The 19,305-nt window shown below is 46.5% G+C and overlaps 1 protein-coding gene across 1 annotated transcript; it reads right to left on the bottom strand.

Moving 5' to 3' along the window:
• Nucleotides 1-5,480: 5,480 nt before the first annotated feature.
• Nucleotides 5,481-10,675, bottom strand: utp11 (UTP11 small subunit processome component). The gene is made up of 8 exons (XM_080005375.1): nt 10,506-10,675; nt 9,898-9,959; nt 9,339-9,441; nt 7,991-8,110; nt 7,810-7,903; nt 6,790-6,926; nt 6,028-6,138; nt 5,481-5,735 (listed from the first exon to the last, which is right to left on the bottom strand). The coding sequence occupies exons 1-8, from the start codon at nt 10,563-10,565 to the stop codon at nt 5,652-5,654; spliced, it is 771 nt and encodes a 256-aa protein (XP_079861501.1). The 5' UTR covers nt 10,566-10,675; the 3' UTR covers nt 5,481-5,651.
• Between the last annotated feature and the right edge of the window lie 8,630 nt (nt 10,676-19,305).

Genomic DNA, 19,305 nt, shown 5'->3' with positions numbered 1-19,305 from the left:
TGGAATGCAGCGTGTTTGTTTATTCCATGTGGTTCAGGTTCCTTTGCACGACTTCTGTCTTTGTGTGATTCTAGGTCTGGGATGTTTTCACGACTCTCTCCAACGTTTCTTCTTTGTTTTCGCGTGGGCAGATATCTGTCTGTTAAAAAGTTCCACGGGAGCAGTTCTCTGATGCTTGTTTTGCACTGATATCCTTGTTCATGTAACAACGAGAAACATGTAACAAAGATGTTTCTCTTTCTGCTTTTGAGACGTAAGACACAGTATCAACTAAACATAGAATATGCATCAAAGACATGTTGAATATCCATGTTTGCATTTCAACAGTGAAATATATTTTTGTTGTGCTGATTCACCTAAATATCTGAAACGTTTTTTGTTTTTTTTTACATTGTGTAAAACACAGCTGCACACATGTTGGAGCCATAATAATATTGATAATATAATAATTACAATAATATTACAATAATATGATAATTATAACTATATCATCATTTTAATAAAAGGCTGTAGACATACAGTGTAGTCACTAATAATCAAATATTTAGTAGTTTAACAGACACCGGAGGGGATTTGTTTGGACTTTGGTTTAACACACTTCACTCAGTTTAAAGAGTCTTCAACAAGAACGAGCAACACGATAAATCTTTACTTGTACCAGAGGTTATTGCTGCGCCAACAGTGGCCCAAGAAAAGACACGGTCAGGGGGGGGAAAAGTGCATCAGATGAAAAAAGAAATGCTTAAAAAAGAAGTGTCAGTATTTATTCTTGTTAATTTAAAGCTCAGTGTGTGGATCCCACTTTGCTTTTAAGGACTCCTTAAGCCGCCGCTCTGTTTAATATGCACAGGGGCACATTACAGAACATTACCAGGGACCAATGGAAAAGACATTACTTTTATTTTCTTCTTAAAACATCAGTGATTAATCCTTAAATGAAGAAGCGTACGTGTATATGGAAGTGTTTTCCAAGGCACTTCCAACAACTTACAGCCACCTGGTAAAATATTCAGTCCTCATCACCGCTGATTCTGAATCAGCCTCAAACCAAACCAACACCACCGTGAGCCCATCCGTGTCCTGGATAGTACGCTGACAGGAAACAGCGCTCCTGCACAGGAAGTGATGCTGCGACCAGGAAGAGAGTTTCAGTTTGGGAGCAGCGTGTGAAAAGTACCAGAATGACGTACTACACCCGGTGAAATATGACCAGTACAAGATGACAACCTGTTGAAAGGAAGTGAAGCTGTAGTGTATAGCATGCAGTACAGTATGTAGTGTGAAGTAGAATGATTTCATAACTACTACTATGTCTAGTTGAAGAGCGTAGCGAACACTGTGAATCCAGGACAAGTAGTGTCCGGTGGCAACGGCCATTATCAACAGAGCAACGCTCATTAATCTGAAATAACGCACCTCGAGATTACCGCTATCGACCAATCAGAATCAAGTATTCCGTGTAATAATAATATTAAATAAAATATAAAATAACATAACATAATTTAATTAAATATGTATATATATTAAAATGTATGATATAATGTGATATAATATGATACCAAAAAATATAATTAAATATTAAATTAAATACAACATTATATGATAATTTAATAAAATTTAATATAATATAGTATAATGTAATATAATTATAAAATAACATGTAATATGATATAATCAAATATTATATAATATATCATATAATTTAATGTAATAAAATATAGTATGATGTAACATGACGGACGTGATGTAATTTAATGTAAGAAAAAAATAAATAATAATAATATATATATATATATATAGGGGATGGTAGCTCAGGCTCAGGAGGTGGTCTAGTCATCTAAAGGTTGCTGGTTGGATCCCAGGCTCCTCCTGCTAGCATGCTGTAGTGTCCTTGAGCAAGACACTTAACCCCTAATTGTTCCTGATGGCTGCGTCCGTCAGTGTTTGAACAATTGTAAGTCGCTTTCGATAAAAGCGTCTGATAAATGACTAAATGTAATGTGTGTGTGTATATATATATATATATATATATATATATATAACATAGTAATTAAATATAATATGATATAATTAAATATAATTTAATATAATATGTGATATAGTGTGTTATGATATAATATGATGAAATATATCATAACAGAATATGATATGATATAATAACATTTTATATAATGTGATATTATGTAGTATTATATGATATAACATAACCTAACATGATATAATGTAATATAATATGATGAAATAATATTTTGTCATATAACAGAACATAATAAAATATTATAAAATAATATGATATAATAAAATATAATATCATATAATGTAATAAAATATAATGTGATCTAATAAAATATTATATTATATAACATAACATAGTATCATAATGCAATAAAATGATATCATATCTTATTACATTATATAATATTTTATATCATAAGGAGCAGCTTTCGGAACACAGTTCCTTTTCGACAGCGCTGATGAAGTGCAGTTGATTTGTACAGGAAGTGCAGTTCCATAAACCCCCCAAGGGAAGTTCTTCATCCTGCTCATAATTCATATTTATATTTCATAATTCATTTCCATGGAGGAACGTGTGTGTGTGTGTGTGTGTGTGTGTGTGTGTGTGTGTGTGTGTGTGTGTGTGTGTGTGTGTGTGTGTGTGTGTGTGTGTGTGTGTGTGTGTGTGTGTGTGTGTGTGTGTTCAGGGGTCTAAAACACTTAGTCCTCTATGTCCACTGGTCCCCAGTGTCAGGGGGTCAAGGCCCTCCAACCGCCCCACACACATATAGACACACACACACACACACACACACATACACACACACACACACACACACACACACTTCCCTTAACTTCTCCCTCAAGGGTTGAGGGGGAAAGGACGGGTTGCCAGATGAGTTTACCAGGCGACTTCTTGAGACAATAGAGGAATGCCCCCCCGTCCATTTCTCTAAAATCAGAGACCCCGCCTCCCTCCCTCAAACCCATCCCCACCACATCCCAGAGGAATTGAGAGAGAGTAGTTTGACGGGGAACAGGGAACAGTGGCCGGTCTGTGTGTCCCGGAACCCCCGGACGGAGCTTTGACCCCCGGGCTTCCTTCACTGACACACACAGACGCACGTGTCCCGGTCGACATGACGCAGTACAAGTGTGGGAGGGGCCAGAGTCAGACACATCAATCGTGCACTATTTTGTTTTTATTTAATTCATATTTATATGAATTGTGCTGAATGAATCAACTTGCTTTAATTGAAGACAGTATTGATCAGTGTATTGATCAGTGAATTGATAATGTTCTGGGTGGGAGGCAGGTGTTGCTGGACAAGTTAAATAACAAATATTAAAAATAAATAAATTGGAGTTTTCAGCTCAACCGGTCTTGATAATCCTGAGTTAAGTCTGACACCAAACTCAAAAGCTGAACTCGGTACCCCCCAATCTCGATTACACTTGATTTACTTGAATGTTTTATATTTTAATATTTAACCCAGTGCCCTCATGAGCCATATTGTTTCTGCTCAGTTTTTATTATTATTATTGTTATTATTGTTATTATTATTCTCTGCATTTTTTGGGCTAAAAGTATCTGGAACAGGACAACCGCAGTACACACGGACATGGTTGAGGTCTCGTTGGAACCGAGGTGTTTCAGACATTTGGAATTGGTGTCGATATAAAACGATGTGTTTTATGAAAACTGCGAAAAGTAATAACAGTAAACTGGACTTTGTGTATTGCTGCCTGCAGATCTATTTATTATTATTATTTATAATTAAGACTCTTTTCTTCACCATTGTAGAGACAAACTCCTCCTGGAACAGTTGTCTCCATTTCACTTGTTAAGACAAATCCTTCAAATAAGTAATAACTCTGTGTGATGGTTTTTTTGTTTTGCTCTTAGCTCCCTTCATGTTAACATTTATTTTTGCTTTCACCATTGGGGCATTTATTTAGTGATTTTAATGCATTGATGTGAAACATGTGACATAATGTATTACAGCACAGTTTATATAATGACATGTATTTTAATAGTATTTTAATATCACATTTTGTGATATTTGTGGTTTAAACTGTTTGTAAAGAGGTTTTTTATTAAAAGTATGAATTATGAACACGCCTCCATTCTGTGGAGATGAAACAAGTGTAAAGTCATAAGTAATAATTCATAAAGTTATGCTGTGTGTGTTTCTCTGCAGATGATGCTCACATAGAAATATTACACATTAAAACAAAAATATTTTTTTTTTTCTATTTAAATAGTACAAGTGGAGTCAAGTAATTCATAAGGATATGCTTGTAATTCTTGTTGAAATGTCGTAAAGTAAAACATAAAGATATTGGAAATAAAGTCCAAAGTCTCTGAAAACCAAATAGTAAAAATAACTCAAACTAAAAAGAAAATCAACTAAATGCTTCTTGTATTTAGTTACTTTTCATTATTTCCCATTTGCTCCACCTCCCTCTTTCTCTCCCTCCCTCTTCTCCTCCCTCCATCTCCCCTCCACCCCTCCCTCTCCTCCCTCCATCTTTCTCCCCCTACCTCCACCCCTCCCTCCCCCAGGAGAGGCTGATGGATGGAGCCGTTTATGAAGCCGCTGCCGCCGCAGTGATCCATCACCACGCCCGGATCGGAGAGGCCGGTGCTGGGCACGGGGCCACCGGCCGACTCCCCACTCCAACCCCACCTCCATCCTCAGCTTCCACCCCCCGCCCCCATCCTCCTCCTCTGGCAGGGGGGGTGGACACCTGTCTCTCACACTATTTTATTTTAGGTTCATTTCCCTTCATCACGACACATTCCAGTGGATGTGGATCTTTTCTGTTCTTGCTTCCATGGAGTCTCTGCTTCTTCCCTTCAAATGGTTTCAGCTTTTTCCAATTTGGGATTTTGAAATTTTCCGTTAATCGTGATCCTGTGAACGCCCCGTGACACAGGAACCGTTCACATCTCCATTTTGACATGAAAACACAGTGCACACAGTGGGATGGAGCGGTAAGGCCCCTCTGGTCAGTGCTGGTCCGAGTACTGCAGCCCAGCAGTGACATGAAAATGACAGTGAACTGGCACAAAGCTCATTTAATAATGTCTTAAAACCTGCCAAACCAGCCAGACAAAAACCATTTCAATAAGAAAACGGGAAAGAAATGAAGTCGACCAAACCTCCATTTTAAATGTTGATTTCTCATGTCAAGGCAACATCAACTATACTGAGATTTTGGAATAATGTAAAAAACAAAAAACAAACAAAAAAAACATTCTTGACCAAACAATCGTAGTACTTGACATCTCTCCTGGTTTTCAGGACAAAAGCAGTTTAAATATTCAGAAATGAAGTTGCCAAAACCAAAATTGTAATTTGGACTTTTCATGCCTTTGAAGGATTTTAGGACAGGTCCATGAAACCCACAAATAAGGATCAATACCTCCACCTAGTGGTGCAGCAGTAAAACTAACCCAGACAGACAGACAGACAGACAGACAGGCTTTGAGTTTGTTTATTTCAAATAAATATTAAAAAAACAAACTGAATTTCTTTTATAAATATTTACACAATGAGATGGAGGGAGAAGGAAAATACATTCCACGTCTTCCTGCAGCGATGGAAAGGAATTTGGAACGAGGTTGAACTCCCATGATCCTCCTCCTCCTCTCAGCGTTTCCTCTTGCTGGCAAACTTGTAGACGGCGGCGGAGTTGGTCGTCTCTTGCTTCACCTTTATCTTCCTCCTCTTGTCCTGAAAGCAGAACTTATGTTCAAACAACCCAAATCCACATCCCTCGCACGGGCCTGATGGCTTTAACAAGTTCCACACCAGCGCAAAAGAAAATAACAATAATCATAAAAGAAGAGAGGTCAAACATGTGGCAACATTTCTTATATTAATTATAGTTAAAATAAAGGTTTCTAAGAAGTCAATCTATTCAGGTTGACGGTGTCCAAATCCTAATGCAACCAACCAGAGATATAAACCCTCTTGGCCAACGTATGGACCCTGGTGGTGAAGCGGGAGCGGGCGTGGCCCTCACCTGCAGGTCTTTGCGGGTCTGGATCTTCTGGCTGATGACGAACATCTTCTTCTCTCGGTCGATCCTCTGTGCGAGCAGCGAGTACTGGCGCTGCCGGAGCTTGAACAGAGCCTGAGCACGGAGAGCACACACCAGTTCAACACCACCACCAACACCACCAGCACCAGGTGGAAACAGAGCTAACCTCCACCCAGAGCAAAAAAAACAAACACTTAACTGTCAAAACATATAAAAACAAAAGATCCAAAAGTAATAAAGTGTAGAGTGGAGCAGATTGCAAACACTTTGATTTGTTATTTTTTGTTGTATTAATATTGTTTTCTTCATCGTTCCTTTTTCTTATCCCAAAACATCTGTATGAATTACAACACCAACTACTACCGAAATAAATTCCTTATATATGAACATGTACATGGCTGAATGAACAGATTCTGACTGGCAACATAATTATATATAATATATATATTGTAATTAATAAACAAATAAATAAATATATAACTATTTTATATATTGTATTTTTCATATATTTCCCACATTTCCTTGGACATAAATACACACATAACTATTTTCCTTATATTTGTGGCCCGTTGTATAATATATATAGAGTCTATTTTTATATTTTCTTTCTAGACGTTGTTGTGCATGAGACAAATCAAACAAGGTCCAGCTGCATTTAACATCTGCAGGACTTCCTCCTAAACATCTCTAAAGCCGCTCGTTTCGGCAGCCTGACGTGTCGTCGTGCTGAAAGGGGAGAGCGACCTTGGCGGCTCGGGGTCCGGCGGCGCCGCCGCCGCCGACGCTCTGTGTCTCCAGCGTGTGGAGCCGCGGGCGGTTGAAGACACGTCCCAGCAGCTGGGGGGCGGTCTGCAGCTGCTCGGCCAGGTCGAAGCTCTGCACTGCAGGGGGCCACACACACACACACAGACGCACACACGCACAGTTCACTACAGTTAGGGATGGGTGCTTGAGGCAGGATCTCATGGTTTAATTTGACATCCACTCCAATATTCAAGCATTCCAGTACCGCTTGGTAATATTATTGGATGTACTCCATTCCTTGTTCGTTTTTCCACTGCTTCTTGTTGTAGAGATGCACCGATCCACTGTTTTCAGTTCCGATCCTGATAGGCATGTGCTGATAGATACTGATTCCAGAGCTTTTTTTCTACCTCCAGTAGAAAAAAAATACATATACTTTTTCCAAAACCTTTTTTCTACTCCAGGTAGATCGTAAACCTGTTGCAGGCGTTGAATTGTACTTTAAGGTTAATTATTTGCAGAGTTTGATTCTTAAGGAGGAAGATCATGGAATGGAGTTAGGATCAGCGACGTCTGTCTGATAAGTAAACAACGTCTGTATTGACAGCCGAGATGATGATGATGTTGTCGAGGTCGTCGTCGTCGTCGGGAACGCCTGGATTTTCCTCCAGGGATTAAAAAGTCTCATTTTACCAGAAAGTTGTATTTAAAAAAGGATTTTACCGTAATTTTACAGGAGACTAATCCATCTTGGTGTTAGAAGCATACAAGAATACTTTATGCCTTAAAATGTGCCTTTAATACGGTGCATGTCCAAGATTCAGCTGAATGTTTATAAATATCATCAGAATAAAAAACAGGTTGTTTGGAACCAGAATATCCTCAAACTCAACCCCACGTGTCATGTACTCAGATTTAAGACAACGGCGACGATCGCTTCCGCTTCTTTCCTGGCACGTGTCAGATGTTGGATGGATGATATGTTGTTCCAACAAGCCTGACGACGCCCAAACCTCTCACCTTCCTTCATGTTGTCCACAAAGAACGTGTGCTTGTTCTTCTCTTTCCCTTCGGCCTCCAGGAGGTGCAGCTCTGCTTTCATCCTCTCGATTTTCTAAAAATCAGGAGAACAGGACGAGGTTTCAAAATCCAGGCAGAGTGAAACTTTATTTACCCCCCCCCGGCCGCACCGGCGGCTCACCTTGGCCTCGGCGACCCTCTTCATCTCCACGTACTTGACGTCCTGCGTCCTCATCACCTTCCTCTGCTCCTCCGTCACCTCCTCCTCCCATTTGGGCTTCTTGGCCACGTGCTCTCCGTCCTGAAGCGGAAAAAACTCTGTATTTCCAACTCCACACAAATGAAGAACCACAAACTGCTGCTGAAATCTTTCTAAATCCTCCCGGTCAAGGTTTGAGTCCTGCCACGCTCCGTGCAGTGCCAGGCACAGGGGCAAAGCGCGGTGGAGTCTGTTCAACGCTCAAAAACCTGCTGCGGAAGGAAGTGTGCAGGAAATGTGCAGTGGCTTTATTAAAAGATATCCTAAATATATCCTAATATCTTCATGTAATGTGCATGTACTGGCTGCACCTATCTCACACTCCTCCACCCGCTGGGGCTGAGTGGCCCTCCCTGTATGTGTCGTACGCAGGCGCACCACCCGGTCGAGTTGAATTCCTAAACCCCGCCCTGGACCGGCTCCTTCCTCAGCCCCTGGATGAGGAGCGGGGACCTTACGGCGGTTCACGTCCGTTCCTGACGTCCCGACTCCTCAGGGAACAGAAGGTTTTAAGTTCCTTCCATTTGAAATTAACACATTTTATTTCTCATCGACCACTGGTTTCAATTTGAAAGGACTTAGAACTAAATGGTTTTAGGCAGTGTCTTTGTTCAAAACTTATAAATTGTTCAGTGTTGTAGTTGTCTTATTCTTGAACCAGAGCTTCCTGTTTGCTGCTTCATCAGTGTTTATTGTCCGTTCTCTGTCACCTTGGGGTAGACGTGGGCGATATGGAAAAATGATGACATCACAGTTCTTTTTTCCAGGCAGCATCACGGTGTCATCACGCTTCTTTAACATGTTGGTTTTTAACACTATTTTGCAGGTTACTGACCAGCACAACCAAACTAGTTTCCCTATTAAAATAATATAGCCCCACAAGGTAACAAAACCCAATATAAACAACCTAAGGTTTGCTATAATTGGTTTATTGTTGTGTCTCTGAGGAAGGTTTATCAACATCTGTAAATACATTTTGTGGAATATTATTTCCCATTCAAGTTACTCGTAAATCACTCGTTTGCCTATTTTGGATGCATTTTAAATCTGACCTTGAAAAAAAATTATAATAATAAATAGAAACACGCATATGGGAAGCCACCAATTTTATTAAAAAAATATTTACAGAATCTTAGTCATCCATCAGGAAAACACATTTGACTGTTGTACTTAAAAACGTTGGATGATCCAGAGGTTTTGACATTGAATGATTTCACTGCACAGTCTCGTCCTTCCACAGTGGTTGTTGTTGGTGGTGTTGTTACTTTACCTGCAGTTTGGAGCTGATCATCTTGTAGTAAAACTCGTCTGGGTTCTTGTCCATGGCTTTCTTGCGCAGCGCAGCGAGGAAGTCCTGCTTTTTGTGGTAGTCACTGTGGTGGGAATCCAAAACACCCGGTTAGTAAAAAGCCACGCGTGTCTTCAGAACCGCCGCACCTTCACCATGACACAGTATTCGCATCATTACATTGCATTGATCAGACGCTTTTATCCAAAGCGACTTACAATTATTCAAACACCGACGGACGCAGCCATCAGGAGCAATGAGGGGTTAAGTGTCTTGCTCAAGGACACTACAGCATGCTAGCAGGAGGAGCCTGGGATCCAACCAGCAACCTTTAGATGACTAGACCACCAGTTGTACCTCCTGAGCTACCATCCCCGCATCATTAGATTGTGACCCACAAAGTCAGACAGCTGCAGTTTAATTTCACGGTGACTTCCAGGGATGTCTGCAGGTATCAATTTATTCAATTTGCCATTGAGCATTAATTGAAAATATTGCCTGTCGTGACCTTACACCTCCCAGAAAAGCGTGTTGTACTCACTTTGCTCGCAGCTTGTAATCCTTCTTTTTCTCCAGTAACCCCAGGTGTTTCCTGTCTGCGGGCTGGAAAAGTCATGGGATTAAAACACACGGTTTACACACAGTCTATCTACAAAGGCATTTATTATCAATTTGGACATTGTAATAATTTAATAATAACTTATAATTTAGACAAGCTCATTCTTCACTATCCTTGTCCACATTGGGATCAGAATCTGTGTATTGGGCCAAGTACATTTTAATTGACAAGGAATCTGTCTTGGAAATAGTTGGTGCACTGCAGTGCAGACAGGCGAGTAGCATTAAAAAATAATACTTAATTCAATACGCAGAATATACAACACACCAAATAAAGATAAATGACAAAACGGGTGGTTATGGTTAGTATTAACATGTTATTGTGTACATTTTAATTCATCCAGTACAGAAATATCCCAAGTATATTTATACACACAGTCAACGCTAGGAACCATAGTGACACCGAGCCACAGATGGATGGACAGACAGGTAGACAGACAGACAGGTAGATAGATAACTGTTTGAGGACTGAGGTGGTTCAGATTGGAGATGAACAATAGTTGTGCGAAACGATCAGGGGCCGGTCCTCACCTGCGACCGCTCATGGTGGTTCCTCTGTTTGCTCTTCAGCGCCTTCCTGAAGGACGACATGTTTTTCCGCGCTGCTCCCGCGGCCCTGGAAGCTTCTTTTCAGCTTTTATTCGAACAACCGGGACACGAGAGGCAGGGAAACAGCGCAGCTCCACTTCCGCTCTGCTGACCACGTGTCGGACGCGCCTCCTGCGGGTCTGTGCGCGGCGTGGGACGCCAGCAGCGCCGCCCGGCGGGAGGGAGGTGTAACTGCACCGGTGCGGCGCCGCTGTCGTGCTGCGCGTCGCGGTGGGAGAACGAGCTGCCACGCGGACAGTCATGTCCGGTGCGCGCCGCTTACACCGACTTGGATCCGTCGCGTTGCTCAGATTATGTCCCGCGACATGAGTCGGATCTGCCTCCGCCCGCTTCCCTCACGCGGAGCAACACGGAGACGCACGTTTCCTCAGACAAAGTGACACCGGAGCCTCGGCTTGTTTACGGAAGTGACGTCAGCGCGACTTCTTCGTTGGCGTGCGCGTCGCCTCGACGACGACGGCGACTCCGTGTGTGACGGTTGTACCGTCCACACGTTGAGCTCCGTCCACACGTTGAGCTCCCTCCAGACGTTGAGCTCCGTCCACACGTTGAGCTCCGTCCACACGTTGAGCTCCGTCCACACATTGAGCTCCCTCCACACGTTGAGCTCCGTCCACACGTTGAGCTCCCTCCAGACGTTGAGCTCCCTCCACACGTTGAGCTCCCTCCACACGTTCAGCTCCATCCACACGTTGAGCTCCCTCCAGACGTTGAGCTCCGTCCACACGTTGAGCTCCCTCCAGACGTTGAGCTCCGTCCACACGTTGAGCTCCCTCCAGACGTTGAGCTCCGTCCACACGTTGAGCTCCGTCCACACGTTGAGCTCCCTCCAGACGTTGAGCTCCGTCCACACGTTGAGCTCCGTCCACACGTTGAGCTCCGTCCACACGTTGAGCTCCGTCCACACGTTGAGCTCCCTCCAGACGTTGAGCTCCGTCCACACGTTGAGCTCCCTCCACACGTTGAGCTCCGTCCACACGTTGAGCTCCCTCCAGACGTTGAGCTCCCTCCAGACGTTGAGCTCCGTCCACACGTTGAGCTCCGTCCACACGTTGAGCTCCCTCCAGACGTTGAGCTCCATCCACACGTTGAGCTCCCTCCAGACGTTGAGCTCCGTCCACACGTTGAGCTCCCTCCAGACGTTGAGCTCCGTCCACACGTTGAGCTCCGTCCACACGTTGAGCTCCCTCCAGACGTTGAGCTCCGTCCACACGTTGAGCTCCGTCCACACGTTGAGCTCCGTCCACACGTTGAGCTCCGTCCACACGTTGAGCTCCCTCCAGACGTTGAGCTCCGTCCACACGTTGAGCTCCCTCCACACGTTGAGCTCCCTCCAGACGTTGAGCTCCCTCCAGACGTTGAGCTCCCTCCAGACGTTGAGCTCCGTCCACACGTTGAGCTCCGTCCACACGTTGAGCTCCCTCCAGACGTTGAGCTCCGTCCACACGTTGAGCTCCCTCCACGCGTTGAGCTCCGTCCACGCGTTGAGCTCCCTCCACGCGTTGAGCTCCCTCCACGCATTGAGCTCCCTCCAGACGTTGAGCTCCCTCCACGCGTTGAGCTCCCTCCAGACGTTGAGCTCCGTCCACACGTTGAGCTCCCTCCACACGTTGAGCTCCGTCCACACGTTGAGCTCCCTCCAGACGTTGAGCTCCGTCCACACGTTGAGCTCCGTCCACACGTTGAGCTCCCTCCACACGTTGAGCTCCCTCCACACGTTGAGCTCCGTCCACACGTTGAGCTCCGTCCACACGTTGAGCTCCCTCCAGACGTTGAGCTCCGTCCACACGTTGAGCTCCGTCCACACGTTGAGCTCCCTCCACACGTTGAGCTCCCTCCAGACGTTGAGCTCCCTCCAGACGTTGAGCTCCCTCCACACGTTGAGCTCCCTCCAGACGTTGAGCTCCGTCCACACGTTGAGCTCCCTCCAGACGTTGAGCTCCCTCCAGACGTTGAGCTCCCTCCAGACGTTGAGCTCCGTCCACACGTTGAGCTCCCTCCACACGTTGAGCTCCCTCCAGACGTTGAGCTCCGTCCACACGTTTCACTTTGTGACTTGACGTCCGCGCTGTTCGTGAACTGTGTTGCTCCATGTCCTCCAACTGGAATATTAAACTCTTGACATTTAACATTTTGTTACTAATTATAAATCAAACTCGGTTTTTAAAATACGTTGAGAGATGAAAAAAAAAAAACCACAAAGCAACACGAATCTGGAAAAATCAAATTTTCCTTCAAGAAAGTTTTTTTCAGCTGATTTGGCTGCTCCTGGTCATTTTAGAAACTTCACAGTATATAGAGTACTTACTTCACAGTATATAGAGTACTTACTTTAAAGTATATAGAGTACTTACTTCACAGTTTATAGAGTACTTACTTTAAAGTATATAGAGTACTTACTTTAAAGTATATAGAGTACTTACTTTACAGTATATAGAGTACTTACTTCACAGTATATAGAGTACTTACTTTAAAGTATATAGAGTACTTACTTCACAGTTTATAGAGTACTTACTTTAAAGTATATAGAGTACTTACTTTAAAGTATATAGAGTACTTACTTTACAGTATATAGAGTACTTACTTCACAGTATATAGAGTACTTACTTTACAGTATATAGAGTACTTACTTTAAAGTATATAGAGTACTTACTTTACAGTATATAGAGTACTTACTTCACAGTATATAGAGTACTTACTTTACAGTATATAGAGTACTTACTTCACAGTATATAGAGTACTTACTTTACAGTATATAGAGTACTTACTTTAAAGTATATAGAGTACTTACTTCACAGTATATAGAGTACTTACTTTACAGTATATAGAGTACTTACTTTACAGTATATAGAGTACTTACTTTAAAGTATATAGAGTACTTACTTCACAGTATATAGAGTACTTACTTCACAGTATATAGAGTACTTACTTTACAGTATATAGAGTACTTACTTTATCTATCTATCTATCTATCTATCTATCTATCTATCTGTCTGTCTGTCTGTCTGTCTGTCTGTCTGTCGCTCTCGCTCTGCAGGCGGCATGTTGGCCGTGTGGCCGCTAGGTGGCGCCAGTGGCCACACGCTGTAGGTCAGGTCCTGCTGCTTGAGGGGAGATGTGCTGGTGCCTCATCATGAGGAACACGAGGTCATTTTCATTTCCCTTTGTCATCGTTCATTTCATTTTACATGTGACTGAGTGTTGTAAACCTGTCCGTAGACACGTGGCTCTTCATCCCCGGCTCTTTTACCCTAAAAATGCACAGACACACAGAAGTAAAATTAAGTTATGAAAAGCTGAAAATCACCTTGAACAGGACGGTTTCCAGTTAAATCTTTTCATACAAACGTTCACACGGGCCTCAGTGGTTTGTTTTTCCAGATGGTGCTCACCCACTTTATCTACAGCACTTTCCTGCCCCAAAATGTTCGTAATAATTCAAATGTAAATGAATAAATTACATTTCCCAAGTTTTATTTATTGTCAGCACGCTGAACATGCAACACAGAGTATTTGTTCCATTGCATCTAGGACAGAGTTAGATTTCCAGGTGAGTTCAACGTTTCAACCTGCACTGACACTCTTCATTCATTCTTTTTTTACATTTAGTCATTTATCAGACGCTTTTATCCAAAACAACTTACAATTATTCAAACAGCGACGGACGCAGCCATCAGGAGCAATTAGGGGTTAAGTGTCTTGCTCAAGGACACTACAGCATGCTAGCAGGAGGAGCCTGGGATCCAACCAGCAACCTTTACATTACTAGACCACCAGCTCTACCTCCTGAGCTACCATCCTCTCTCCTCCTCTCTCATCCACTCTACACCTACACTACATCTACTCTACCTCTGCTCCACCTCCTTGAACTCGACTCAATTTCCACTTCCTCTTGCTACTCAATCTCTATCTCTACCTCTACTCAACTGTATTGCCCTCTGCTCTCCCTCTACTCCACAACACCTCTAACCCTCACCCTCCTTTTAGGACATCACCGCTCTACTCTCGCTCTACTCTCTGTGTACTCTCCCTTTACTCTCTTAACTTCTCCATTGAGGCAAACGATGAGGGAGCGCAGCATCTCATTACCAGGTTGGTGGAAGTAAGAAGTGCTGCGTCAAAATGTGACGTTGACCCGTGAGGCGGCGAGGGGCCCGACCCGGAGACGGCAAAGGGGGCCCGACCCGGAGACGGCAAAGGGGGCCCGACCCGGAGACGGCAAAGGGGGCCCGACCCGTAGACGGCGTGGGGCCTGTAGACGGCGAGGGGCCCGTAGAGGGCGAGGGGCCCGTAGACGCTGTCTACGGGTCCGTAGAGGGCGAGGGGCCCGACCCATAGACGTCTAGGGGCCCGATCCGTGGTTGGCGAGGGGCCCGACCCATAGACGGTGAGGGGCCCGACCCTTAGACGGCGGGTGGCCCGACCCGGAGACGGCGAGGGGCCCGACCCGGAGACGGCGAGGGGCCCGACCTGGAGACGGCATGGGGCCTGTAGACGGCGAGGGGCCCATAGAGGGCGAGGGGCCGGACCCGTAGACGTCTAGGGGCCCGATCCGTGGACGGTGAGGGGCCCGACCCATAGACGGCGAGGGGCCCGACCCTTAGACGGCGGGTGGCCCGACCCGTAGACGGCGAGGGGCCAGAGCCGGAGACGGCATAGGGGGCCCAACCCGGAGACGGCGAGGGGCCCGACCCCGACCCGGAGACGGCGAGGGGCCCGACCCCGACCCGGAGACGGCGAGGGGCCCGACCCCGACCCGGAGACGGCGAGGGGCCCGACCCCAACCTGGAGACGGCGAGGGGCCCGACCCGGGGACAGCAAACGGGGCCCTACCCTGAGACGGCGAGGTGCCCGACCCGGAGATGGCAAAGGGGGCCCGACCCCGAGACGGCGAGGGGCCCGACCTGGAGACGGCGAGGGGCCCAACCCGGAGACAGTGAGGGGCCCGACATGGAGACGGCAAAGGGCCGTCCCAACCCTGACTCTGAGACGGCGAGGGGCCCGAGACAGCGAGGGACCCGACCCAGAGACGGCAAAGGGGGCCCGACCTTGAGACAGCGAGGGGCCGGACCCATAGATGGCGAGGGGCCCGACACGGAGACGGGGGGCATGGAGAATGCTTTGGAAACGTCCGTTAAAAGGAAAACTAGGGCCAGCTGGAGGACGAGCAGCATGTGCAACAAACAGGTTGTGCTCATTCTACCTCCGTCTCCGTCTCCGTCTCCGTCTCCGTCTCCGTCTCCGTCTCCGCCTGCGCTGCTGCTTGGTGTGAGAGCTGGAGTCTCTAATCTCTGAATCCATGTTTCTGTTAAATGTTTCCGTTGTGTCACATTGATTTATTGCGTTTTGACGGTGAATCTTTAACCGCTTTCTTTGCGTTTTGATGCACCTGCGCGGCCACATTCTGTGACTTGATTTCCTAAAGGAGGCAGGAAGGCTTGTTGCTGTGCTGGGCAGCACGTGGGAATAAAAACCTATTTAAAGGATGTGAAACATGAATTTTGTGGAACCCGTCAGTGATTATAAATTCTATATCTAACTTTCCCTGAAAGGACTTCGATGTCATTTTGTATTTATTGTCGTTCTTAACCTGGGTTTTTCCAAGGAACCGATCCCGAGGAAAATTGTTGAATTGTTTAAATTGTTCTTCCATTGTAAAAATTGTTAATTTTAGCTCATTGGATGTGCGTGGCTTCCAATCATGTTTTATTCAATCCCGACCCGGAGACAGCAAAGGGGGCCCGACCGGAGACGACGAGGGGCCCGACCCAGGGACGGTGAGGGGCCCGAGCCTGAGACGGGAGGGGCCCGAGCCTGAGACGGGAGGGGCCCGAGCCTGAGACGGGAGGGGCCCGAGCCTGAGACGGCGAGGGGTCCGACCCGGAGACGGCAAAGGGGGCCGACCCGTAGATGGCGAGGGTCCCGACCCGTAGACGGCGAGCGGCCCGATCCGGAGACGGCGAGGGGCCCGACCCGGAGACGGCGAGGGGCCCGACCCTGAGACGGCAAAGGGGGATGACCCATAGATGGTGAGGGTCCCGACCCGTAGACTGCGAGGGTCCCGACCCGTAGACGGCGAGGGGCCCGACCCGTAGACGGCGAGGGGCCCGACCCGGAGACGGCAAAGGGGGATGACCCATAGATGGCGAGGGGCCCGACACGGAGACGGGGGGCATGGAGAATGCTTTGGAAACGTCCGTTAAAAGGAAAACTAGGGCCAGCTGGAGGACGAGCAGCATGTGCAACAAACAGGTTGTGCTCATTCTACCTCCGTCTCCGTCTCCGTCCCCGTCTCCGTCTCCGTCTCCGCCTGCGCTGCTGCTTGGTGTGAGAGCTGGAGTCTCTAATCTCTGAATCCATGTTTCTGTTAAATGTTTCCGTTGTGTCACATTGATTTATTGCGTTTTGACGGTGAATCTTTAACCGCTTTCTTTGCGTTTTGATGCACCTGCGCGGCCACATTCTGTGACTTGATTTCCTAAAGGAGGCAGGAAGGCTTGTTGCTGTGCTGGGCAGCACGTGGGAATAAAAACCTATTTAAAGGATGTGAAACATGAATTTTGTGGAACCCGTCAGTGATTATAAATTCTATATCTAACTTTCCCTGAAAGGACTTCGATGTCATTTTGTATTTATTGTCGTTCTTAACCTGGGTTTTTCCAAGGAACCGATCCCGAGGAAAATTGTTGAATTGTTTAAATTGTTCTTCCATTGTAAAAATTGTTAATTTTAGCTCATTGGATGTGCGTGGCTTCCAATCATGTTTTATTCAATCCCGACCCGGAGACAGCAAAGGGGGCCCGACCGGAGACGACGAGGGGCCCGACCCAGGGACGGTGAGGGGCCCGAGCCTGAGACGGGAGGGGCCCGAGCCTGAGACGGCGAGGGGTCCGACCCGGAGACGGCAAAGGGGGCCGACCCGTAGATGGCGAGGGTCCCGACCCGTAGACGGCGAGCGGCCCGATCCGGAGACAGCGAGGGGCCCGACCCGGAGACGGCGAGGGGCCCGACCCTGAGACGGCAAAGGGGGATGACCCATAGATGGTGAGGGTCCCGACCCGTAGACTGCGAGGGTCCCGACCCGTAGACGGCGAGGGGCCCGACCCGTAGACGGCGAGGGACCCGACCCGGAGACGGCAAAGGGGGATGACCCATAGATGGCGAGGGTCCCGACCCGTAGACGGCGAGGGGCCCGACCCATAGACTGTGAGGGTCCCGACCCATAGACGGCGAGGGGCCCGATCCGGAGACGGCGAGGGGCCCGACCCGGAAACGGCAAAGAGGGCCCAACCCCGACCCTGAGACGGCGAGGGGCACGACCCGGAGACAGCGAGGGGCCCGACCCGGAGACGGCAAAGGAGGCCCAACCACGATCCTAAGACGGCGAAGGGCCCGACCTGGAGACGGCAAAGGGGACCCAACCCCGACCTTGAGATGGCGAGGGGCCCGACACGGAGACGGGGGGCATGGAGAATGCTTTGGAAACGTCCGTTAAAAGGAAAACTAGGGCCAGCTGGAGGACGAGCAGCATGTGAAACAAACAGGTTGTGCTCATTCTACCTCCGTCTCCGTCTCCGTCTCCGAATCTTGTGGAAAACGTGACCCGTCAGTGATTATAAATTCTATATCTAACTTTCCCTGAAAGGACTTCAATGTCATTTTGTATTTATTGTTGTTCTTAACCTGGGTTTTTCCAAGGTACCGATACCGAGGAAAATTGTTGAATTGTTTAAATTGTTCTTCCATTGTAAAAATTGTTAATTTTAGCGCCGCGTGATGATCGTCTGAGCCTCATTGGACGTGCGTGGCTTCCAATCATGGTTTATTCAATCCCGACCAAATTCTCATTCACGGCCCCAAATGTGGCACCGCAGCTTGAACTCAGCGATCCGCCCTCGTGCCAGATTTGGACGTGACCTTTTCCTAAAGCAGTTTGCTTGGTTGACTTTGTTAGTGAGACATTCATCACCGTCGTTGTCTCTTCCCAGGGCTTAATGAGGCCGAAATGAAAACCCTGTGACTCCACTGAGCCTGAAATTAACCTTCAGTCGAGATTTGACAGAAAGATAAAGATAATGCTGTTTGATGGGAAACGAGGGAGAACTCTCATGAGACCGTGTGCGACGACTCCCCAAGAGCTGCCCGTCCTCCCATCACCCGCCAGGACGCCAGCGGGACGACGCCTCGGCACTCGGAATGAGAGTTTATTTTTATTTTGTACTTTATTTTTATTTTTTAACCTGTGCTGTCAACATGCTGGACATACAACAAAGAGTATTTCTTCCACTGCATCTCGGACAGAGTTAGTCTGCAGGTGGAGCTCAAGTTCTCCACCTGCAATGCAACTCTTTATTCATTCTTTAAATCATCAAGAACTGCTGCAATAACTCTGTCCTGGGGGCGACCTGTGGGACGACCAGGGCACAGCTTTTGGTTACAAGGAACCACCGCCAACCCCCCTCTTTGAAGGACCATCTCACCATGTTTTGGTGCTGGACAGAGGTGAAGCACGCCGAGGCAAGAGCGCGACGGGCAAGATCGCAGCCGCCGGCCACATCCCTACCCACATAGCACCCACCAGAGTTCTAGAGAGTTTGAAATGAGACTTTAAAATGAGACTTTAAATAAGTTTAAAATGAGAGTATATTCATTTATTTATTTCACAATTTTTAACTATTTTTGTAACTAAAAAAATACATTTATTGATTGCAGTGTCGTTATA

Source organism: Zeus faber (genome assembly GCF_960531495.2).
Source record: "Zeus faber genome assembly, chromosome: 8".
NCBI lineage: Eukaryota > Metazoa > Chordata > Actinopteri > Zeiformes > Zeidae > Zeus > Zeus faber.
The sequence above is the reverse complement of the archived record's forward strand: the minus strand, read 5'-3'. Positions and strand labels throughout refer to the sequence as shown.

Excerpts from the sequence above, each read along its gene's own strand:
- utp11 (XM_080005375.1), bottom strand. The coding sequence starts at position 10,565 with ATGTCGTCCTTCAGGAAGGCGCTGAAGAGCAAACAGAGGAACCACCAT. Across the intron at positions 7,904-7,990 it reads AGAGGGTCGCCGAGGCCAAG|AAAATCGAGAGGATGAAAGC; the intron begins GTGAGCCGCCGG and ends CCTGATTTTTAG. Across the intron at positions 5,736-6,027 it reads AGACCCGCAAAGACCTGCAG|GACAAGAGGAGGAAGATAAA; the intron begins GTGAGGGCCACG and ends TTCTGCTTTCAG.